We start from the raw sequence: 25000 nt of genomic DNA on the forward strand, positions 1-25000 counted from the left end.
TCAGGACGATTTAGTTTAACCCACGATTGCCCGAACAAATGGATATTGTCCAACCCAAAGTTGATTCGGAAAAAAATATTTTGGACTTTGAAGTATGCATGTTCTGAATGACTTATGCCGCGTTTGTTTCTTTTATTCTGCCATGAGTGTTATTAGGCTTACCGCTACCTTTTGGTAAGCCACAGTTTCTGTTTACGTGGAGGGGGTTGAGGCTGGGGTGAAAGCGGGGGGAGTGCAGTGCGCATCTGGGGGACTTCTGCAGAATTTGCGGTCAGCGATGTGAATGAAAACTTAATAGACCTAAATTTTGTTTAGGCATTACTGTCTTTATGAGGTATAGATTTTTTGTGTCCACGTTATTTTGACATACAAATTTACTATTGAATAGTCTATATTTAGTAGGCTATTTTGCTATGGAAAAGTGTGCATAGAACTCTGATAATTTAGGCTCATTGTTCGCATTGCAGACTTGAAATGTTTGGCGTCACACTGCACATAATGTCGTGAATCATTGCAGTTCTTGTTTGTGGAGAACTTTCCTCCTTTCTGGCCAATTTTCCCCATCTACAGTTCTCTGTTTGAACGACTGGGAAGTGCGACAGTGCCCTAAGCTGATCTGAGCGGGTACACAAGGGCTTCTGTGTTCGGGCTAAACCGCACATTTTCTCGGCCTCTCCAAACTCTCCCTGGCTTCCTCCACACAGAATTCTGCAGACCTGTTTTCTGGACAGTCTCTGTCAGCACAGCTCAGTTTACAGTAAATGCATTTTAAACATTATCCATCTGTAAGTTTTACACACACACACACACACACACACACACACACACTCAGAATCCTATCAAAGAACAGACTGTCTCTCAGACTGTCTCTCACTCACTCCCTCACACACACACACACACACACACACACACACTGGTCTTCCAGATGGACAAGTGCAAACAGAGCAGGGAGGGACAGTAGCCTGCGGTGAAATACACTCACTGGAGATTAATGACAAGCTGAAAAGAGTTCAAAGCTTGGATGGCGCTGAGATAAGATTTTGGAATCATGAGTGTGTACGTGTATGTTTGTACAGTATAGGGGTTTGCCAGTGTGTGTTCCTCTAGTTTGTGTGTGTGTGTGTGTGTGTGTGTGTGTGTGTGTGTGTGTGTGTATGCTTACAGTACGTGTTTTGAGTTAGAGAGCATTTATATGTCTTGTAAAGTGGCGGAGCTGCTCACCACAGTTCTGTCTGATCACACAGGCTGGAACATGAACACAAGCTGCTGGGTTAGATTTACACTGACAGGGTAAACACAGCTTTTGCAAATTGACACTGATAGTTGGAGTTGAGGTCACTGGTGTGTGGCTGTTTATGGTGTTGTTTTTACAGGGGGTTGTGTGTTTGTTTATTGCTTAGTTGTGTGTGTGTGTGTGTTGAGCAGTGTGAGGCGAGGCAGGGATGGTACTGAATGCGAGTCTCCTTTAGAGGGCAACCTCAAGCTTTGATATAATAGTGTACTATGACCATGTTCTTGGTTTGACCCACGAACAGGCTAGCTTATTCCTGCAGTGTTCACACAGAAACAAGTGATCACACACGCACATCACACACACAGTAGGCTCCAACCCTGTTCTATGTGCATCTCTTCTTACTCTTAAACCAACCCACAATGTACATACAGTAGAAGACACACTCACTTTTTCCAAACAAACTGCTGTGCTGTTGATCTGTGGTAGGTGATTGGCCCTCTTTGTAAGTGTCAGAAACCTCAGACATCCAGTCTGACACAGTGTGATGTAACCCAGGGAAATCTCTCAGCCTGCCAGCTCCCTAATGCCAGTGAAGGGGCAGTAATTGGTGTCCTCATTGTCCCGCTGCATAGAGAGAGAGAGAGAGAACGAGAGAGAGAGAGAGAGAGAGAGAACGAGAGCACAGGGTGAGAGTGATATGAAACATAAGTAAGTGCAATATTGGAGAGAGAGAGAGGGAGTGCATTAGGTTAGGCAGACTTGAGTGTTGAGGAGAAAAGCTCAATGCCTGGGAGAGAAAGGGAAATGTTGAAAGAGAGAGAGACAGAGAGTTGTGTAAGTCTGGTGTGATGTTGAACAGAAAGGCAGAGAGAGACGAGAGACGACGATAGTCTCCTTGTCTACAGCCTTGCAGATCTCCTGATGAAAGGACAGACGCCAGTACTATTATACTGGTACTATCCTTCTATAATCCTGTTTGATCTCTATCCCTGATACTTACAGATGTGCTGGTTAACGCTGACTGAAATCTCAGCTTCCCTTCCCCTCTGGCTCAGTCACTCACAGATCCTTGGCTGGAAAGCAACACTCCCCCCCCCCCTCCCCTGTATCAACCCTGTGCTCTCTGACGTCTTTCCACTCTCTGCAGAGTCCTTTACACAGGGAGAGAAGAAAGAGGGAGACACTGTGATACTACTTTATGCTCACACCTCGGCAGGCTGACAGACCAGTTGGAATGGGACCATGTTTACATACAACTCATCCATTCCCTTTGGACTAGATCTTGCAGCCTTGCTTCACAGAAGTAAAATGGTTAATACTCAAATGGGAAATAAGGAAGAAAGGGAAACTTTATAGTGTCAACTTCTCAGCCTAACAGCTTTTCTTTAAAGACTAGAATGTCCCTATTGGCTGTTCATGATACGCCTTTAAATTGACTGAATTAAAGTGGAACAGTGCCGCAGTGTTATGTGTGTGTGTGTGTGTGTGTGTGTGTGTGTGTGTGTGTGTGTGTGTGTAGGCCTACACTGCTACCTGCAGATTCCTGAGAGTTGAGCAGGGCTGCCTGACTGCCTCTAGTCTCCAGGGAAATATACCCTGATATCAACTCTGGGGCTGTCTGTCATGCATGTATACTGTACATCCCCAGGGCCCCTAGCATTCTGGTGCATATTAATGAACAGAATCACAGAACCGGCTTCTCTGGGCTACTCTGTGACTCTAGGGGTTTCTTCTTTTATAGTGTGTTTTGTCTAAGACTGGATCATTTGTCTGTTGTGTGCCAGCTGAAAGAGATGGCTGGTTCTCCTCTGAGCTGCCTTTTCTGTGTTCTCCTAGTTGAAGGACTTTACACCGTTGTGTACACTGCTGTGTGGTTATTGTATGTGGTTGGACTGTGTGAAGTTAGTCATTATAATCCCGCTGTGGGCAATCATGAAGAGTCTGCAGGTTTGTTATAGCTGAACAGATGCAGTGCATCTGATCGCTCGCTCTCAGCACACACACACACACACACACACACACACACACACACAAACACCTGTGATTAGTTTTCCAGATCTCTCTTGTTTTTGCCTGTTAAGACTCTCTGAGTTGCGTGTGTGCCTCTTGAGTTTTCCCCTCAGCCAGCTAAATGTAATTCAGCCATTACGTGGATGTGGCAGTCTCACTGTGTGTGAGCTGACTACTAAAACCACAGCGGTGTCGGTGTTGTCTTGTGGTATCTGCTGCAGACAGGTCCTGTTTGTCTGACAGAATATCTGAGCTGAAGAGAGGAGAGAGTCAGACACTCTCACTTCTCAGTGACAAAATGTAGGTGCAGTATCAGCCTTGCTCTGAGAAACGTGTGGCTGATAAACACCCATAAAGCTGTGAGCTTGTGGCTGTTAGCAGGAGGGGAACACTTCTCCCTTGTGTCCGACCATTGGATGGTGAACAGAGGACACATTCACCCAGGGGTCCTCCATAACCCCCCCCCCCCCCCCCCCCTACACTCTTCCCTCAGCCATTTCCTGACCAGCTGTTATCATCAGTGGAGGCTGGTGAATGGAGAATTGTGGAGGATGGGCTCATTGTTATGAATGGAATGGAATCAGGAAAGGTATCAAACATGTGTTTGATACCATTCTTCATTCCATTCCATCCATTACAATAAGCCCGTCCTTCCAATTTCTCCATCCACCAGCCTCCACTGGTTATAATCCTTCAAAATCTTTCATCCTTGCTACAGTCCTCCCTCCCTCCCCAATGCTCCCTCCCTCCCGCCCTCCCTCCCTCCCCAATGCTCCATCCATCCTGAAGTCAAAACAAGGAAGTCATTTTTGGGACAGTAGCCACAGTAAGTATGGACAATGGTAAACCACGCTCAGCAGGTATTAGTCTCACTGAGACTTCCAGTCTGGCTCGTGAGACTAAGCAGGAACAAACAGGAGAAAAACATTTAGAAACTAAAAAAGAAGAAGAGTTTTTAGTGGATAAGTTCCAGTAGAACCTCTTCTGTTTCGAAACGTTTTCTCTTGCTTCATGCCCACTGAATGTGCAACCCTAGTGTGCGGTTGCCATGACACCACTGGTTTTCACCAAGAGGGATTCATTTGGTCCAAACCAACTGGAGAGGAAGGGTCTACTGGGGTTCATCTTCTCTGCATGTGTTCCAGTGAACCCCTCAGGGATCCCTCTTATGACTCACCCCAGTTTCATTTTAGCAACATTTTCCAACATGACTGGCCTTAATTTAATGCTTGTTGCAAAATCACCTCTAGCATAGTTTAACATAATTCTTCTTGTTCAAGGCTTGAATGTTTTGAATTGTTGCTAAACATGTTGAAACGTTACTAAACATGTGGAATGCAGCCCAAGTCTTTTGAGTCTTGAATGCAGCCCTACGCTCTTCCTGGTCACTACCTGCTTTCTTCTCCCTTTTCTCTTTCCAGGATCGGGTTACTATTCCTATGGAGACGATGAAGACTCATATGGCCGTAGATATAAAGGTGAACAGTATGGCTATGCTCTGCTTGAGTCAACTGCTGGACACACACACACACACACACACACACACACACACACACTCACACACACTCACCTGGGCTTTCAACATGCAAGGCCATTACGTTTTTGAATGAGTCTCTATTTAGACAAATTATCCCACACTGAGATATTTATTATTATTTATTAATGTTGCCACAAGATGGCGATATGTATCCCCTCGACAGGCGTCTGTTTTACAAACTGACACAATTATGTCAAACTAACCACCAACGTTTTATTCTGAGGTCAGTTAGACATAGAATATTATCCTCTGGGCCAAACCATACTCCTGGACTGCTCTCCTCCTGTAGAAACTCAAGTGTAGTATTATATTCTCTTATTCAACAGTAGTGGAGACATGGCCAACACATACACTGGCTTGTGCTTTCATTATGAATGCTCTGCTGCTTCAGTCCAGCTGGAGATTAGCCTTTGCTTGTGTGTGTGTGTGTGTGTGTGTGTGTGTGTGTGTGTGTGTGTGTGTGTGTGTGTGTGTGTGTGTGTGTGTGTGTGTGTGTGTGTGTGTGTGTGTGTGTGTGTGTGTGTGTGTGTGTGTGTGTGTGTGTGTGTGTGTTTGTGTGTGTGTGTGTGGCTCGAGCCAGCAGGAAATGGACTGCAGATTTTATTTCACTGCAATACGAACCTTGTGGCCCCTCAAACTTGGCATTCCCAAAAGGAATTTCTACGCAAGCGTTTGAGGGATGGGATAAAGCCATCCAACTGGTGAGGAGGAAAGCTTCAGTGTTTTGACAGATCTTTATTCCTCCTGATTATGACCATATTGCTCTAAATCAGAGCAGTAAATGGACTTAAGTCCACTTCAGCATCTGGAAAGAAGGCGACAAATGTCCTTTGTGGATCAATGGGTTTGATAGATCTAATCAACAGTATGATTTGGGGGATCATGTTTAAATTAGATGGATCTAAAGCAATCCAAGAGTGAGACTACCAAACAGAGATGGGCATGGACCCATATATGTATTGGCAGGGACCTGCCGAAGGGGGGGCGAAAGGGGGCAAAAACCCTGCCCCTTTGCCCTGCCACTCACATAGTGCCCTCTTGGAGGTTGTTTTTTCGCATCGCATCTGTGCACGTCCCTGTGTATTGGTATAGAGACGCTAGAGGTTAAATCGAAAGTGATTTCCATTTTCATTTCTGTGGGTACAGTCATGACAGCCAACCAGAGAGTAGAGTCATGACAGCCAACCAGAGAGTACAGTCATGACAGCCAACCAGAGAGTATATAGGGTAATGATGAGAAGATAAAGCCCAGGTGTGCACTGTTTACACTGTACACAGCACACCATCACACAGCCAACAAACAGCTGCTTTCTCTCTCTCGCTCTCTCTCACTCTCTCTCTCTGTCTCTCTCTCTCTCACCCTCTCTCACTTTCAAATTTCCATCTCCCTGCGCCCTTATTTTTCACCGTACCCACCCCCCCACACACACACACACTAAAAAACACACTCGCAAAAACAATATTTCCTGTGCTCTCAACCTCTCTTGTACTTGTATTTCTACTTTACTCATGCAAGTAGCTCCATCAAAGTGTCAAATGTGGAGTATGGTAAGTGATGACAAATCCTCTCTATCTGTCTGCCTGTGATGAGCCGTTGGCTGGGTTTACACACACACTGCAATCTTGTGTAGAGAACGCCTGTTGAAGAGACCCTTGGGTAAGTGATCATGAGTGAGGTTGCTATGGGTAACCTTTTAGGTGGTCTGACTTACAGCTAAAACCCCTGACTGGAAATGGGTCAGTGTTGCGGCGATAAAATATGCAGGATGTCTGACTGCGACATTGGTATACTGCCCGAATACATCCATACATGTATGTCAGGGGAGGCTGGTGGAGGTAGAAATCAGAGGACAGGCTCATTGTAATGCATGAGATGGAATAAAGAATGATATCAAATGCATGTGTGTTTGATACCATTCATCATTCCATTCCATGCAATACAATCCATTCCCTATTCCATTCCATGTATTACTATGAGCCCATCCTCCGATTTCTACCTCCACCAGCCTCCCCTGATGTTTACACTGACAAGACAACAGCACCAGCAGATATTGCTTCAAATAGATCAAGTATAGAACTCTGTCTCTAGCACTGGACCTGAACCTGTGTTCCATTTCATTCCTCTGTTTGCTTTGGAAGAAACAAGCCTCCCTCCCCCTGTTTTTAGGGACCCCCTGGTGTGCCCCCATCAAGGTGAAGCACGGGGATGTGAGCTGTCGTGGCCCGGGAGGGGAGCACAATAAGAACGTGATGGGGGCGCGGTGTAAGATCCGCTGTAAGAGGGGCTACGAACTGCTGAGCCACCCAGAGGTGGTGTGCATGGCCAGCAAACACTGGTCAGGGAACTACGCCTGCAGAGGTGACACACACACACACACACACACACACCTACTGAACCTGTGACGCTCAAAACCACTGAAAATGAACTATATACTGTACACAGTACACACATGACCACTTGTTTTTCACATCCACTGAACCGTGTGAAGAATTGATTTGATTTGATTGGTCAACCACTCTAGGAGCAGCGATGGTATCTGAATGTGTGTGTGTGTGTGTGTGTGTGTGTGTGTGTGTGCTTCCTGTCAGAGATCCGGTGTCCTAAGCTCACCATGCCTGCTAATGGGGGCTACAAGTGTTCCGACGGCTCCTACTTCAACTCCCGCTGTGAGTTCTTCTGCTCCACTGGATACACACTGAAGGGCCAGAGGACCGTCACCTGCCAATACAACAAGGTCTGGACCAATGGAGACAGCGCCTGTGTGGGTGAGTCTGAAAATGTGTGTGTGTGTGCGTGCGTGTTGCTGTGTGTCTATGAGCACATGCTTCCTAAGAACATTTCATCTTACTACCGTCCTATTCTAACTCCCACACTGCTACAGCCAAGAGAATACAGCCAGTTCTCCACTCCTACAGGAGCAATTAAATGATAAATCAAATTTGCTCTGAATCCTGACTGACTTAAGATGATACAATAATGACCTGACTCCTTGGTGGAAACAGCCTGTGTTATAGACTTTAATTTAATTAAGACCTTTAGAAAGATCGTCACGGTGGAATGTTGGGTTACCACAAGCCCTTAATGCTAGGAGACACCAAGCTAGGAGACACCAAGCTAGGAGACACCAAGCTAGGAGACACCCAGCTAGGAGACACCACACGAGGAAAGAGACGCTACGCCAGGAGACACAATAAGCTAGGAGACACCAAGTTAGGAGACACCAAGCTAGGAGACACAATAAGCTAGGAGACACCAAGTTAGGAGACACCAAGCTAGGAGACACAATAAGCTAGGAGACACCAAGTTAGGAGACACCAAGCTAGGAGACACAATAAGCTAGGAGACACCAAGTTAGGAGACACCAAGCTAGGAGACACAATAATCTAGGAGACACCAAGTTAGGAGACACCAAGCTAGGAGACACAATAAGCTAGGAGACACCAAGTTAGGAGACACAATAAGCTAGGAGACACCAAGTTAGGAGACACCACTCTAGGAAATACCATGCTAGGAGACACCATGCCAGCCTCACAATTACTGGATAATAGCTGTAGCCTACATGTGAAATAATCTCTCATGTGAAACCATAAAGGCAGGGTGTTATTTGTAAAAGCCAGACATGGAGAAAGTTGACGTCTGTAGCTTATTTTTTATTACTGTGGATAAATATGAGATTGAAATCCCCTTTCTCACTAGGAAATTGCAGCCTTCACACATGCACAGTAGAAATGTAATGAGACCAATTTCACAGGGAGAAGAAATGTGGAATTACTGTGTTTATGTCGTTATATGCATGACTGAATATTGCAGGTCTCAGAGCCTTGGTAAGGGTGTTAAATAATGGCGTTTGTTTGTATAAAATGTTTTGAGACCCTGTAATTGCCACGGGAGTTCATATGACAATTTCAGTGTTTTAATGACATTCCTAGTTTATCATAGCAGATCTAACGTTGGCGTTTGCATGACAGATCTCAGATAAGAAAACGGGTTGTTAAACAGTGTATAGATACACACACGCATGTACACACACACACACACACACACACACACACACACACAGTAATGATGTGTGTGAGGGACAGGGTGCCTTGATGAAATGGCTGATTATAATGCTTTCTGCTCCAGTGAAATGGCCTTGAATTCCCTGGTCTGATGTGAGAGAAGCTTCTCTACATTAGTCTAATGTCACTCCAATTACAGAGACAAGGGAGGGGAAATCACTGTCTGGATAACTCTTTCTCTTTTTCCTCTATCTCCCTGTCTGGATAACTCTTTCTCTTTTTCCTCTATCTCCCTCTGTCATACGCAATCACTCACCTTCATGTACTTTTCTACCCCTCTTTCTCTCCTGCCATATCCTGTCTCTCATTCTTATTCCTCCTATCGCTCTTCCTCCCCCAATTACCTTGACTATCACCTCTCTCCCCCTCTCTCACTCCCACCATCTTTATCTCTCTCTCTCTCCTCTCTCTCTCTCTCTCTCTCTCTCTCTCTCTCTCTCTCTCTCTCTCTGGTAGATGTGGATGCCCCTGTGATAAAGTGTCCTAATCTGAAGGATAAGTTTGCGGATCCGGGGAAGTTGACGGCACGGGTGACCTGGGATACACCGGAGGGCAAGGACACAGCCGACGGCATCCTCACAGAGTCAGTTACAGCAGGCCCTTAGCAACATGTACCTGTAGCAGGGAAGGCTGGTGGAGGCAGGAATCGGAGGACAGGCTGATTGGAATGGAATAAGGAATGGTATCAAACACATTTGATTAATATCGTTCCACATTCCATTCCATGCAATACAATAAGCCCGTCCTCAGATTCCTCATTCCTCATACCTCCACCAGCCTCCCCTGATGTGTAGTAACAAATCAGCTATTGTTAGACATTAAGATTTACACAATGTTAGTTTTTCACCAAGACTGTATTTACAGTGTGATCCTGAAGGGGAAGCCCCCGAGCATCCACTTCCCTGAGGGCCTTCATAAGATGTCCTACACCGTCTACGACCGCGCTGGGAACAAGGGATCCTGCCGCCTCTCCGTCAGAATACGAGGTGACCCCCGAAGAGAGCTGGGGGGGGGTGGGTGGGGGAGGTTTGGGTTGTAATATCAAACATCTCCGGGTCCATAGAGCACCATAGGAATGTAATGTATAGAAAGACCATGGTATATAGCCTCCTACTGGCTGTGTGCTATGCTCTGTGCTCTGACTCCCCCCTGTGTCGTACTGTGTGCTGTGCTCTGTGCTCTGACTCCCCCCTGTGTCGTGCTGTGTGCTGTGCTCTGACTCCCCCTGTGTTGTTGTGCAGTGCGTCGCTGCAGCCCTATGACTCCTCCAGATAACGGCTATATGAAGTGTGACAGTGACGAGAATAACTATGGCGCCACCTGTGAGTTCAAATGCACCGGCGGGTACGAGCTGCATGGCAGCGCTGCCAGGGTGTGCCAGTCTGGACTCACCTGGTCTGGCACCGATACCACCTGCACAGGTACGTACAGTATGCAGATGGATGTAGAACACACACACACACACACACACACACACACACACACATATGCTCTGTGTTTTCCTGGGATGCTCACTGACGGTGAAAATGGACATGGCCCTGGTCAGAGAGCGCTGTCGATCGATCAAAAAAATTCCAGCTGATCAATAATAACCGCTCTGGCATCGACCAGCACTGTCTGCAAAAAACACATAAAAAGTAGATTACTGTCTGATAGGAGAGACAGTATTACACAGCTGTTATGTTATGTAATAGGCTATTGTTCTGTATTGCACTTTTGGTTTAGATCGTACTTGATCAATGTCAAGCCAGACAAGTACATTACACTTTTTGAACATTGATAGATACAGAATGATACTGTACTATATTAGGATATGTTATATATATATATATTTGTAAATATCATGTTATGTCATGTTATGTCACAGCTATGAACATTAACATGGGTGTTCGTACGGCGGCGGCCCTGCTGGACCAGTTCTATGAGAAACGCCGTCTCCTCATCATCTCTGCCCCCACAGCTGCTAACCATTACTACAGGTTCCAGATGACCAACCTACAGGTGAGAGGGATAGAGGTGGAGAGGAAAGATCAATGTTGTTTTCTTTGACATTTTTACTGTGTGTGTGTGTGTGTGTGTGTGTGTGTGTGTGTGTGTGTGTGTGTGTGTGTGTGTGTGTGTGTGTGTGTGTGTGTGTGTGTGTGTGTTGGGGGGTGGGGGGTGGGGGGTGGGGTGTGAGGGAAGGAGAAAGAGGGAGGAATGGAGAGAGAGAGAAAGAGAGGAAAAGAGAATTGGTGGGGTTTAGGAGATTGATATGCAGGTCATGTTGATTGTGTGTGTGTGTGTGTGTGTGTGTGTGTGTGTGTGTGTGTGTGTGTGTGTGTGTGTGTGTGTGTGTGTGTGTGTGTGTGTGTGTGTGTGTGTGTGTGTGTGTGTGTGTGTGTGTGTGTGTGTGTGTGGAGTGGCACTGTTGATTGGGGTGTTTAGTGCCTCAGTTTCTGTTAAAAACAGAAAATGTCACGGCAACGCGTAAACAAGGCTGGCACACTATAAAATCAGGCTATTCTGGGTTTTGATGTTTCTTCACTAGTCAAAAACCATTAAAGGGGAGCTGCCTTATAAAAGCTCTGACCTTTAAATGTGTCAGGAAGGAGATGACTGTGGTCATACGCTGTGAGTCATCCTAACCTCCCCTTTAACATGTCAGGTGATGGATTCTGAAAAGTTTGTTGACATTACATCATTATATATCACAATGTCTATCTTTGTGTTTGCCTGAATATGGTTGATGGATTAGCATTTTCCTTTTGTTAATACAACATCTGTGTGTGTGTGTGTGTGTGTGTGTGTGTGTGTGTGTGTGTGTGTGTGTGTATGCAGCATGCTCAGTGTGGTCTGGACCTCAGGCACGTAACAGTGATTGAGCTGGTGGGGGTTTACCCTGCTCAGATCGGACGTATTCGACACAGACTCATCCCCCCAGGGCTGGCCCTGCAAATCAGGTACTGTAGACACACACACACACACACACACACACACACACACACACACACACGGCACAATATACATAGAACAAAGCCAGATTAGCCATGACTTTATGTTAATGTGTGTTGCCTAGGTTACAGCTTCAGATTTCCCACAATTCCTTCAACCTGCTGCTGATTGACAAGCAGGGCATGGACAAGGAGCGCTACACGTACCCAATCACATCAGCCGAAATCTTCACCACCATCGACACTTTTCCTCTCCGCACGACCGAGATGCTGCTGCAGAAGGAGGCAGGGCTGACCTGCCAGTCCTAAAACACCAACACACACCCCTGTCATCCCCATGTACCCCCCACCAGCCCTACAAGCCCCTCAACATCCCCCCCGACAACTCCCAAGCACCTACAACCACCCACCCACAATAACCCCCTTGATCATTGAGTTAGAACCAATTCTAGGATTTTAGGATTCTAGGATTGGAACACTTTGGACATTGGAGCTGTGGAGTATTGGGACAATCGTAGTGACACAATCATATTGATTCTTGTACTCATCGTTTTGTATGTCTGTTTTTTTAAAGGCTGGAACATGCTTTACTATTATGATATTTTTTATAATTATTTTCTCTTTTTTAGATATGAAACTGGAAAAATCCTTCAGCTGGTTTATATTTATGGTTCTCCATTCTTATTATAGCAGTGTATTCAGACACTCTGGAATTTGTGTGTGTGTGTGTGTGTGTGTGTGTGTGTGTGTGTGTGTGTGTGTGTGTGTGTGTGTGTGTGTGTGTGTGTGTGTGTGTGCGCGTGTGCGTGTGTGTGATGATGATGTCTAAAGCAGTGATGCTGGTCCATCAGTACACTGTCTGTTGTGTTTGATTTCACACAATGATTAAATCTTCTTCTTATAGAGAGAGTGGCTTGTATTGTTAAGAATGAGAGGTATGATGTGTGACAGTCCTTTTCCAATCACCTACAGCAGAAAAGATCTGCTGTCGGTCATCTTCAGTCAAGTGTGCATGCTGCAAATACACACACACACACACACACACACACACACACACACACACACACACACACACACACACACACACACACACACACACAGAATCAACATTTAGTCAGTATACACATACCGTTGCGTTCTCTACAGAGAAGCAAGTTTGTTTGTACTCAACAAACATGAAAAAATCAATCTGAGGTAAAATGTGTGGTTTATTTCTTCAAAATATCCTGATAACACAATTCAAACAAAAAGAAGAATTTAATTACAGTCACCTTGCCATCATAACAGGCTCATTGTTTTCAATCAAACAGTATCGGTTTGAAACGAGAGGACATTAAACAGAGACAGAACATGCTGTAAGACGACTAGCAGGGTATTGCACACAACTCTCATCTATACAGTAAATGCTATTTATTATTGTTATTATTCTGTACTTTTGAATGGTTTGTTTACCCCTGGACATTCAGAGCACAGAAACTCCTACCAGGCTGAGGAGAGTGCAGACATGGCATTCCACATAAAGAATGTCACAACAAGGAGGATGAGGCTGACTGACTGACTGTACATTGAGACCACTTACAGAGCAAGGGTGGGGTGGGGGGGGGGGGGGGGGGTGGCTGCTTCTAGAAACGGCTGAATCATTCTGGGATGTTCTAGGCACAGACAACAGTGCTCCAGGCCATGGGACATGACGACAGTCTGTGACTCATTCGATCTGGGTGGCTTCGGCACTGACTCACCCCCCCGCCCGCCCGAGCACACAGCTTCCATCTCCTACCTAGAGCTTCCTGGCACATAATTGACCAAGTGAAAAGATATCGCTTAAACGATGGGTAATTACACTATTGTATCTATCCTCTCACCCTTATTTCACCCCTATTCTCCACTGTACCATATTCTTTCTGGGAATGCACAGCTGTAATTACAGTGGTGCGTATACTTTATACATCCATCAATCTGGCTCCTCGTATGTTTGTTAGGTAATAGAGGGTTTCTCTTTCCTCTGAGCCTCCCAGCAGCTTTTCCTCTTCATGGTGGGGTTTTAAAATAAACTTTCCTGTTTTTCGCCTGTGACGCTTGGCCTTTTGGAGAGCTACTAGCAATTTGATGCTGATGGTTCTCTCCTTAAAACACATCTGTGGCGTCTGTGCTATTCTTCATATGTGCTTAATCACAACAACAGTCAAACCTGGGGTGTGTTCAGGATCACCGAACAATTACACGTTTCTAAATAGAGATTGTGCTGAACGGAGTAATTTTTGGGAGTTCTAAAATGAAATGTCGCTTAATGCCATTTACAACACATTGCAACGTTGCAATACTGAACACACCTCACTTGTCATGTTGCTGTCTACTATGGGAATGTTTAATGTTATCTCCTCAACATGCATCATACCCAGAATGCCTTGAGAAACTACAGAGACACGGACAGGCTCCCCTGCATCCATACTCTATGTGCATAGTGGAAACCAGGAGTCATATCATACGATGGCACGTGTGCTTATCCGTTTGTTACATACATGTAATAATCAACAGTAGTAGTAGTAGTAGTAATAGTAGTAGCAGTAGTGCTTGGTCTTGCCTGGATGCTTTGGAGAGCTAGGGAACGTTCAATATGGCCGTGTGTGTGTGAGTGTGTAAGGCATGACTGGTTGTTCTAATCAGGAAGAGGAAACCCAGTGCAGGGCCAGGGTGGCTCAGGGGTCAGGGTTCAAGGGTCAGGAAGTGGGGTGATGTCATTAGCTCTGTATTGCAGGATAGAGCATGGACATGGAGCTGTCCTTCTCTTTCTTTGTTTTGGTCCCCTCTTTCTTTCTCCTCGTCATGCTTCTCTCCCTTTCCCTTGGCTCTCTCTCCCTCTCTCTCCCTCTCTCTCTCTCTCTCTCTCTCTCTACATCCCTCCTTCTCATGTCTTGTGCTTGCACATGCTGGACCTCAGCATCAGTATACACTCCTGTGGGACCTCTGGGTTGTCAATCATGCGTTGCCATAGACGCTGCTCCTCCCCGTGCGAGTCCATCCAGTCCACCTCGTTCCCGTAGCTCTGGCCTGAGGGGAGACAGATAACACACACACACACCATTCACTCTCTCAATAATTCCTGGAATACTATGAGAGGTGATGAGAGCAGAGGAGAGAAGAGAAGAGAAGAGAAGAGAAGAGAAGAGAAGAGAAGAGAAGAGAAGAGAAGAGAAGAGAAGAGAAGAGAAGAGAAGAGGAGAGGAGAGGAGAGGAGAGAATAAGAAGAGAGGTGAGAAGAGGAGAGAGGAGTATAGAAGAGAGGAGAGGAGAGGAGAGTACATAAGAGAAGAGGAGAGGAGAGTAGAGGAAAGAAAAGAAGGAGAGAGGTAAGCAGAGAAGAGGAGAAGGTAGAAGAGAAGAGCAGCAACAAACAACAGAGCAGAGATATTGTCAAGTCATCTCTCCCTCTGCCACAGACCTGTTCCAGCTCCCAGCCTGACTCCCCCTAGGAAGACGTTGCTGGCCAGAGCCTCCTTGTCCCACACAGTGAGCTCCAGACACACGTTGTTCAGGTCCCCAGCCTGCAGGCCGCAGTAGGTGAAGGTGTGGTTCCACCTCGGGTTCACCGTGCGACGCTCCACTGCTGTCTTGTGCTTGGTGGACTTGCTGTTGTCAGGCAGCAGGTACCTGGGTGAGAAAAAACACAACAGAACTCTTACCTTTGGTGCGTCAGAAAACAGGATGGGGGACGGGGACGGGGGACGCAGGCATATGGCATATGGGAAACCACTACCATGACAGTTGACGTTGTTCCCTTTTGTTCAGGCTTGTTTTTATTTTGTTGACTGATAATCCATCAAATGTTATAATCATATTCACAGGAGGACAGTATGACAGTGACGGCATCTCACCCTTTCACAAAGGGATCAGAGGTGCCTCCAGACTTCACAGCAGTCAGATTCTTGGCCTCTTTAACCAGCAACTCCACCATGCCCCCTTTAGGCAGCTTGATGCTGGTCTTCTTGCCCTTCAGGAACCCTTTCTTCACTGAAGGGGGGGAAGAGAGGAAAAGAGGAAGAGAGGAGTGAAAGAAAGAAGGGTCAAGATGACAGGTGAGGACAGGTGGAGCAGAGGGAGTGGTTCAGGGGAGGCTGGTGGAGGTAGAAAATCTGAGGACGGGCTCATTGTAATGCATGGAAAGAGGAATAGTATCAAACATAGTATCAAACAATAGTATAAAACCCGTCCTCCGATTTCTACCTCCACGAGCCTCCCTTGGTGATAGGGTACCTACCTTGGACCTGGTCCAGGGGTAGCATGAGGTTTTTCTCAGCAGGGATGTACTTCAGAACCACCGTCAGCTCCCCTTTATACTGGAGCATCGAGTCCATACCACTGTCCACCTGCAGAGACACCCACACCACACATACATCACATATACCACTCTACCTGTGTGTGTGTGTGTGTGTGTGTGTGTGTGTGTGTGTGTGTGTATGTATGTATGTATGTGAGTGTGTGTGTACGTGTGTATATGTGTATATGTGTATGTGTATGTGTATGTGTGTATGTGTATGTGTATGTGTATGTGTGTGTGTGTGTGTGTGTGTGTGTGTGTGTGTGTGTGTGTGTGTGTGTGTGTGTGTGTGTGTGTGTGTGTGTGTGTGTGTGTGTGTGTGTGTGTGTGCGCGCGCGCGCTTGTCCCATACCTTGGGCTGCAGAGCGTACCACTCCTCCAGATGGGTGTCAAACTCCCAGGAGTCGAAGCTCAGCTCCACCTCCCCCAGGAAGCTGTTGTGTCCAAAGCGGTCATGGTGCCATACAGAGAGCTGGAGGGTCCGTGTCTCCAGCTGGGAATGGCTGATCACATACTACACAACACACGAGAGAGGGGGGGGGGGGGGGGGGGGGGACTACATTACGATTGACTACCTAAATACGTAATACACACATGCACACGCACAGACGCACACGCACGCATGGACACATACACACACACACACACACACACATATACACACACACACACACACACATCTCCTTACCCTCAGGTTCTCATTGAACACAGGGTTGATGGTGTTGGTTTTGATGTTGGTCTTCCTCTTGCTCTGACGAGACTTGTCTGGCAGAAGGTAAGCCTTGACATAGCTGCCAACGCAAGAGACACAATCACTCAGCCATGCTCAGAAGGACGAAATGTATGCACTGATTCATAATTCACTCCAGGCAGGGCTCCAGCTAGGTCAGGGGAGGTTCATTTGGTTGACTTGACAGTCAGGAAGTGTGCTGTTGGAAGTGTGTGTGTGTGTGTGTGTGTGTGTGTCTCGTGTGTGTGTGTGTCTCGTGTGTGTGTGTGTGTGTGTGTGTGTGTGTCTCGTGTGTGTGTGTGTCTCGTGTGTGTGTGTGTGTGTCTCGTGTGTGTGTGTGCGTGTGTGTGTGTGTGTGTGTGTGTCTGTGTGTGTGTGTGCGTGCGTGCGTGCGTTCTTACGCATCGGTCCGTTGCTTCCTCTCGTCTCCCGTGGCCAGGTTGCGACACTCCTTTATCAGCACGTTGAGAGCGCCAGTCTTGTAGCTGTAGCTGACGTTCAACAGCATCTCGCCACTCACTCTGGCGTTGCCATAGTCACCAGTCTCGCTGTACATACTCATCATACTGTTGAGACTGCTCTGTGAGGGAGAGAGAGAAAGGTGGAGAGTGAGAGGAGAGGAAGAGAAGATACAGGGGTACAGGGTAGGAGGGAGAGGGAGAGAGAGTTCAAGGAGATGGAGAGAAGTGGGGAGGGATGACGTGAGGGGGAGGAGTGGAACGAGAGAGAGAGAAGATGGAGGGTAGGCGTGAAAGGGAGGGAGAGAGGGATAGTAAAATAAGGGACGGGAGAGGAGAGGAGGGAAAGAGAGCGTGGAGAACAGAGGAGTCGAAGAGCCAACCAGAGAAGAGGTGGAGAGCATGAGGAGAGAGCAGAAGACCCGGAGACAAGCGGAGGAAAGAAGGAGGGAGAGGGAAAAGAGGGAAAGACAAGGGTAGATGGAGGGAGGAGGAAGGGAGGAGAAGAAAGGAGGCATGGATCACTTTTATTCTTTTGGCTGGTAACATATTGTTTTGGTTTGACATGGGCTAGGCAGTCGTCTCTAACATCCTAAACCCCATCTCATCTCTCTCCTACTGAGAGGCAGTGTGATGAACGGCCAATTAAGGCAGTGATATGAGTAGAGCAGCATAGCTTTGAGAAGAAAGATTCAGCAGTGCAGTTTACAATCAAAACAGACAGACAGACAGACAGACAGACGGACACACACACACAAGAACACACACACACACACACACACACACACACACACACACACAAGGGAACACTCACAGTCTCTGCATCCGAGTCAGGGACACTGAGATAGCCCCACCTCCTCTCTGAGCCTGGAGTAGAGGACTAGCAGCCAGGAAGAACAGAACCAGAGACATCAGGGGAGCGAGAGACAGGGGGAGGGAGGGAGGGAGGGAGGGAGGGAACAAAGAAAGGAGAAAGAAAGAGAGAGAAGTGATACATTTGAAAGTGTAAAGAAGACAGAGAGGACAGAACCCAGGCCCCACCCCTGTGCTGACATCACAGAAACCCTGTCAACAGAGGTGGAGCGTTACCATGGTGATTATCAGATGAGATTGGGCTGATTATAGCTCCTCTGGGGTCAAACGTGATAAACAAGGACACAGCAGACATGCTGACAACACCAGTACACATCCACAACCACAGCTTCTCAGAGAACAACACAGAACACACACACAACCACAGCTTCTCAGAGAACAACACAGAACACACACACACAGGGCTTTGGGCCAAAGCTATACGACTGGGCAGAACAATGGGAATGTTAAGTAGGTATCCAACCAGGTTGCCATTGTATAACAGGATTTGTTTGCAGTGACTTATCAGACTAAATTCAGGATCGATACAGTATACAATGTGCCTTTGGAGGCTGGTGTCAGTGGAGACTGTTGTGTTTGATACCATTCCTCATTCTATTCCATGCATTACAATGAGTCTGTCCTCCGATTTCTACCTCCACCAGCCTCCCCAGACAGGGTGTAAGGCTGCTGTGACAGTCCTTTCAGGGATCTGCACCTCTCTTTCTCTCTGAACTGTGTGATGGGTATTATTCACTGAGAGAGATGGATGAAGACCTAGGTGCTTGGACTTGAATATGCTTATCCCCCTCCATGAAGACACATACCGGTACAGTATCACACCAGGTCTACCATATGATAAACACAATATTAAAGGAACCATCAGTGTTGTGTGGAGACACCTGTCTGTGGTTTTGAAGTGCTTCCTGTTCTTTGAGCTGTGGATTAGGGGAGGCTGGTGGAGGTAGAAATCAGGACTTTGTGATGTATGGAATGGAATGAGGAATGGTATCAAAACACACGTTTCATACTGGTCTTCATTCCACCCATGCATACCAAAGAGCCCGCCCTCTGATTTCTACCTCCACCAGCTTCCCCTGGTGTGTATGCTCACGCCCCCTCACCCCCCCTAGCATGAATCATTTAAGGGCAGCATACAATACAGTGAGACTGCATCCAGTCACCGTCTATCCCCATCATCTCCATAATCACCACCACCCTCTGCTGTTATTGAGAACAGACGGACAGGATTCTTCTCATTAGTCATGTCTGAGGTGACATGGGAAATGTCAGACAGGCAGCCTCTCTGTGCAGCTTGTTTAACCTTCCTCCCACAACACAACAACACAGAGGGCATTCCAGTGACTGGTGGTCCATCCCCGACACAGTCATTTAAATTGAACTTCTGATACTATCTGTCAATCAATCAACTGATACATCTCTTTGGTACACACACGCTGTGCTGCCAGGTTGTAGCAATGCACAACACACATACACATCATATGTATGTGTAGATGTGAGTAAAACACACAGGTTTAGTATACTCGAGCTGGCTCCCCATGTGTAAGCAGGAGCTTGCTGTCCCTCAGCCCTGGGGCTACCAGCCTTGTTTACACAAGTAACAGGCTATCTGGAGTCTAGTGCAAACTATCTGGTGCTGTGTGTGTGTGTGTGTGTGTGTGTGTGTGTGTGTGTGTGTGTGTGTGTGTGTGTGTGTGTGTGTGTGTGTGTGTGTGTGAGTGTGAGTGTGAGTGAGAGTGAGTGTCTCTCTATGTCTGTGTCTGTGTATGTATCCGTGTGTGTGTGTGTGTGTGTATCCGTGTGTGTGTGTGTGTTTGTGTTTGTGCCAGAGCGTGAGAGAGATAGAGTATGTGTTTATTGGTGTTTCCACAGGGTGTTACCATGGACATAGCGTTGCTGAGACGTCTGTTGGTGATTTTGCTGTGTGCCAACATCAGGGCATCAATGTCCTCGTCTCTCTCCTCATCTGAGAACTCCTGCAGAAAAACAACATTCAAAATTCATCAAAAGCCAAACCAGCCAATGAAACACTGCAGATTGTCAGTACTAAAGCAATACACTGAAGGCAGAGTGTATCTGTGTGGGTGGATGCAGTAGATTTACAGTGATTACTTTATATTCAATGAGACAAGTCAGGAAAGAGTGTGTTAATTAGATTACTGGCTCATCATTACACACTAACACTGGGCTCTGTGTGTGTGTGTGTGTTTGTGAGCACGCTTGTGTGCGTGTGTGTGCACACGTGATTGTGTGAGCACGCTCGCGTGTGTGTGTGAATAGATCAGACGACTCATTTAGATGCACACTAATATATGCCATTTAGCTGACACCTACAGTAAATACAGAGGCAAGCCAACCCTTGGCCAACGCTTCAGATGCTGCTGCTGCACCTGTTTCAGCCTACCGCCATCCTACAGCTCTCCCCCAGGCTTTGATGTTGAACCATGCCCTTTAATGAGCTTCTTATTGAATACCATATCCCATTCATTCACTGTTGATTTAATCAGCTTAGTCATATCCCTGTATGGATTAGAAGTGGTCCACTGTACACACACTCAATAAGGATCAGAGACACTTGAATATGTTATCACGAGAGAGGAGAGCCGTTGATGTCATGATGGTATATGTTTCAAGGGTGTAGTAGTGTGTGTTTAGGTGTGTGTGTGTGTGTGTGTGTGTGTGTGTGTGTGTGTGTGTGTGTGTGTGTGTGTGTGTGTGTGTGTGTGTGTGTGTGTGTGTGTGTGTGTGTACCGGGTCGTTGAGCCCAGGGACAGAGCGGCTTCTCAGACTGAAGGCATCATCACTGGGGTCTGAACCAGGAGCCGACAAGTCCAACTCAGAACGGCTACGGTCTGAACAGAGAGAGAGAAGGAGAGAGGAGGGAGAGGAGAGAGGAGAGAGGAGAGAGAGAGAGGAGGGAGAGAGAGAGGGAGAGAGCGAGAGGAGGGAGAGAGAGAGGGAGAGAGGAGAGAGGAGAGAGGAGAGAGAGAGGAGAGAGGAGAGAGGAGAGAGGGAGAGAGGAGAGAGGAGAGAGGAGAGAGGAGAGAGCGAGGAGAGAGAGAGGGAGAGGGAGAGGAGAGAGCGAGGGAGAGGGGAGAGAGGAGAGAGGAGAGAGCAAGGGAGAGGGAGAGGGAGAGAAGGATATGGGCAAGAGCGGATGGAGCAAAAGGAATGAAAGGGAATATGAATGAAAAAAGAGAGATGGGGGGAGAAACAGGGAGGGGAGTGATGGAGCGTGTAAGTAGAGAAGAGGACAAGAGAAGGTGACAAGGACATCAAATGAGTAATGATTGCAAAAGAAACAGGAAACCAAGACGGGGTAAAAAAAAAAGAAAAATAGTCAAACGAGGGGAGACATGGAGTTAAACAGAGTGATGAATAGAGAGATGGCAGTGGACAGGTATGTGGGTGTGGGGAGAGGAGAGGGAGGGAGGGAGGATTAAGTGAGGAAGAAGGCAAAGAAGGGAAAGGGAGAAGAGAGGAAATAAAAGAGAGGGAAAGAGGGTAAGAGGGATCACACAGACACAAACATTGACACAGAAGATGGATAGGGTCGAAAAGAGAGGGAGGAAGAGAGGGTGGGGACATTCATGAAAAAAAAACAATCACTCTCTGTCTACAAATGTCATGTTCGGAACACATTAAAGCAGGTTGTTCTCGGTTGGCTATTGAGACACTCCATCAGAATAAACACTTAAGAATCTGTGAAAGACTACAGCAGGAGAATCACAGTGTATCATTGACCCCCCCCCCCCCTCCCCCCCCCCCCCCCCTTCCCCCCCGCCCCCAAAGCTCTTTCATAACAACGCTTAACGACACTGATTGGAGTTATTCTTGACAGAAGCACCATATGCTGCTATAACATCCAGCTGGGGAAACATGGGAAAAAGTGTTTGCGTGGAGAGATAGAGTGAGAAAGAAAGAAGGGATAAAGGAAGAGAGAGAGAAGGGTAAACTGAGGGAGATCGAGAGAGTGAGAGAGAGAGAGATAGTGAGAGAGATAGAGAGAGAGATAGTGAGAGAGATAGAGAGAGAGATAGTGAGAGAGATAGTGAGAGAGATAGAGAGAGATATAGAGAGAGAGAGAGAGATAGTGAGAGAGATAGAGAGAGAGATAGTGAGAGAGAGAGAGATAGTGAGAGAGATAGAGAGAGAGATAGTGAGAGAGATAGAGAGAGAGAGCTAAAAAAAGAAGAGAGGAATGTGTGGAGAATGTGCTACTATCGTGAGATGAGAAGCTATAGATAGTGACTTGCTCTTGGCAGTTTAGCGACTCTAAAACGCCATTCTTTCCGATGTACTACAACTCTGTGACTATCTAAAGTGCTGCAGCCTCAGGCATAGTCCCTTTGCAATAGAACACTGCCGAACTGTCTAGGCCACTTTTACTGTATTAAGTACGTTATTCAGTGGCTCATCCTCTGTCTGATGCAATTCATTTTCTCCACGCTCGCCTGCGGGACTCAACTCAATAAACAGTTGTAATGTCATGTAATGTAAGACTGTGACACCCGGGCAGGTGTTCAGGAGAATCCTGTCTCTTCGTATCAGCGAGGAGCTAAAACACTGGGCTGAGGTGCGAGGACCCTGGCCGGTTGTCATGGCGATACCTGACGAGACGGAAGCTCTGGACACAGCGATGGTGGGGGTGCCAGACGACTCGGTCCTACGATGCCCAGCAGCCATCTTGTCAGAAACACTATCGCTGGAGTGAAAACTGGCCACACTCTCCGCTCCCTCTGGCTGCACACACACACACACACACACACACACACACACACACACACACACACACACACACAAAATGTCAATACAGTGTGTGTGTGTGTGTGCGTACGTCTGTGTTTGTGTGTGTGTGTGTGTGTTTGTATGTGTGTGTGTTTGTATGTGTGTGTGTGTGTTTGTATGTGTGTGTGTGTGTTTGTATGTGTGTGTGTGTGTCTGCTGGGTTGCTGACCCTGACCCTCCTGCTGCTGCTGGTGCCGCTGCTAGGTGTAGGGGACCTCTCCAGGGTTTGGGAGCGCAGGTTGTTGGGCACCGTGGGGAAGCCTGAGGGCTCCAATGCCACAACACTGCTCCTGAGGACAACAGGGATGACACAGCATCAGAACACAAATCATACACACTCTCCGATTGCAAAATACAGATTTAACACACTGTCATATCACACAAGGGAGCGCCTAGAGAGCCCTAGGTAACAGAGGCAAAGGAACCGGATCCTAGAGACACATACAACATACCCCCCCTTAGTTTGAGGGGTCCTGTGTGTGTATGTTCATGACCTGATATAAGGTTGAAGTGTGGCCTCACCTGTGTGAGCGAGGGGTTGAACGGCCGCTCCGTACGCTGTGTGTGTCCATGTCGGGAATGGAACACACACTCCCACTGTCCACCCCGTTCTCTGGCTTCAGGCTCGGCCGGCTGCCCTTCTTATCCATTCGCTTCCTGAGACACACACATGCACACGCACACGTACACACACACACACACACACACACACACACACACACACACACACACACACACACACACACACACAGTTTGCACTAGACTCCAGATAGCCTGTTACTTGTGTAAACAAGGCTGGTAGCCCCAGGGCTGAGGGACAGCAAGCTCCTGCTTACACATGGGGAGCCAGCTCGAGTATACTAAACCTGTGTGTTTTACTCACATATACACATACATATGATGTGTATGTGTGTTGTGCATTGCTACAACCTGGCAGCACAGCGTGTGTGTACCAAACTCATTATTTACTATGAGGCACGTGTATGTGTAAGGCTTGTGTTGTGTGTATCAAAAATGGGTAGCCTACATACAGTATGTGAGTTCATTGTGGCATGTTGGCGTATGAACGTGTGTTATATATTGTTCCTGTATGTATGTGTTCCTCACCCTTTCCTCTTGGCACCATCCACAAGGTTCCGTACGGCGCTCCTGGCTGATTTGGGCACGTCAGTCTTCTCGGGTTTGGGCGGGACTTGTCTTTCCTGTGTCGCCTTGTCTGCTGGAGACTTCTTGTCTGTGGCAGAACGTTCCACTTCGGATCAAAATAATCAACGGTCAATAAACTCATCCAATTTAATATTAACCTAATTGAACATGAAATCTCATAAACTGTCACGAACAATCCACTACTGCTAGTATCACAGTTTACATTAGAGGCAGTAAACAGATAATACAACCAAAATAAACCAACAATTCCATATGGGATTTTAACAGCTTAAAGTGAAAAGCAGGTTTAAGATTAAGGTGAGGTTTAATGTACAGTATGGGTTTAGGAATAGGATTTTGGTTAAAGGTGTGAGTATGGGGTTGAAAAGTTAACAGTAGCTGTGAAGGTAAACTCACCAGTGGGGCTGCTCATGATGGTCTGTTTGACCACATCGCTACTGAGCACGGTCCCCTGGTCGAACCGCTTGGACCGTTCTTCCAGGAACCACTCCCCAGTGACCACCTTCAGCTCCCTGCCAGTAAGAGAGACCGTCAACTTGAACCCCTTGACTCTAACCTTTCAACTTTAACCCTGGCTCTAACCCTAATATTAGATATTATCAACCCTGCACCTGTGAAGAAAGCTGTAGAACAGTCTTTTCCTCAGCCCTGCACTGAAACACCTGATGTCATCGAGTGATGGAGGCAGATGCTGAGTGAATAAACAACAAATGTGAGCCATCTGGAGTTCATTGGAGCACACACACACACACACACACACACACACACACTTAGTGTGGATCTTTAGTCCATTTAGCACAGATCTGTCTTCTGTCTCCTTCTTCCCACTACCCCTATGTCCCCCTGCTCCCCCCTGTCCCCCTGCTCCCCCCTGTCCCCCTATCCCTGCTCCC

General features: G+C 47.0%; 2 protein-coding genes across 2 annotated transcripts in view; one reads left to right on the plus strand and one right to left on the minus strand.

Moving 5' to 3' along the window:
• The window catches only part of srpx (sushi-repeat containing protein X-linked), a gene marked incomplete at its 5' end in the record, with an annotated part of 12842 nt that extends 163 nt beyond the window's left edge, over window positions 1–12679 (plus strand). The window contains 9 exon segments of the mRNA XM_083681664.1: window positions 4666–4722; window positions 6949–7140; window positions 7371–7547; window positions 9300–9426; window positions 9708–9829; window positions 10085–10264; window positions 10711–10844; window positions 11664–11785; window positions 11902–12679. Coding sequence (XP_083537790.1) covers window positions 4666–4722; window positions 6949–7140; window positions 7371–7547; window positions 9300–9426; window positions 9708–9829; window positions 10085–10264; window positions 10711–10844; window positions 11664–11785; window positions 11902–12085 — 1295 coding nt within the window. The 3' untranslated portion in view covers window positions 12086–12679.
• Window positions 12680–12976: 297 nt separating this feature from the next.
• sytl5 (synaptotagmin-like 5) overlaps window positions 12977–25000 on the minus strand; it is a 28389-nt gene continuing 16365 nt past the window's right edge. The window contains exons 4-17 of the mRNA XM_083681745.1: window positions 24504–24619; window positions 24048–24192; window positions 23463–23597; window positions 23116–23230; window positions 22763–22895; window positions 20904–21004; window positions 20033–20128; window positions 17223–17401; window positions 16780–16882; window positions 16444–16605; window positions 16032–16140; window positions 15649–15784; window positions 15216–15424; window positions 12977–14824 (exon numbers count right to left, since the gene is read on the minus strand). Coding sequence (XP_083537871.1) covers window positions 14682–14824; window positions 15216–15424; window positions 15649–15784; window positions 16032–16140; window positions 16444–16605; window positions 16780–16882; window positions 17223–17401; window positions 20033–20128; window positions 20904–21004; window positions 22763–22895; window positions 23116–23230; window positions 23463–23597; window positions 24048–24192; window positions 24504–24619 — 1882 coding nt within the window. The 3' untranslated portion in view covers window positions 12977–14681. The remainder of the gene's footprint in view (window positions 14825–15215; window positions 15425–15648; window positions 15785–16031; window positions 16141–16443; window positions 16606–16779; window positions 16883–17222; window positions 17402–20032; window positions 20129–20903; window positions 21005–22762; window positions 22896–23115; window positions 23231–23462; window positions 23598–24047; window positions 24193–24503; window positions 24620–25000) is intronic.

Source organism: Argentina silus (assembly GCF_951799395.1).
Source record: "Argentina silus genome assembly, chromosome: 12".
Classification (NCBI taxonomy): Eukaryota; Metazoa; Chordata; class Actinopteri; order Argentiniformes; family Argentinidae; genus Argentina; species Argentina silus.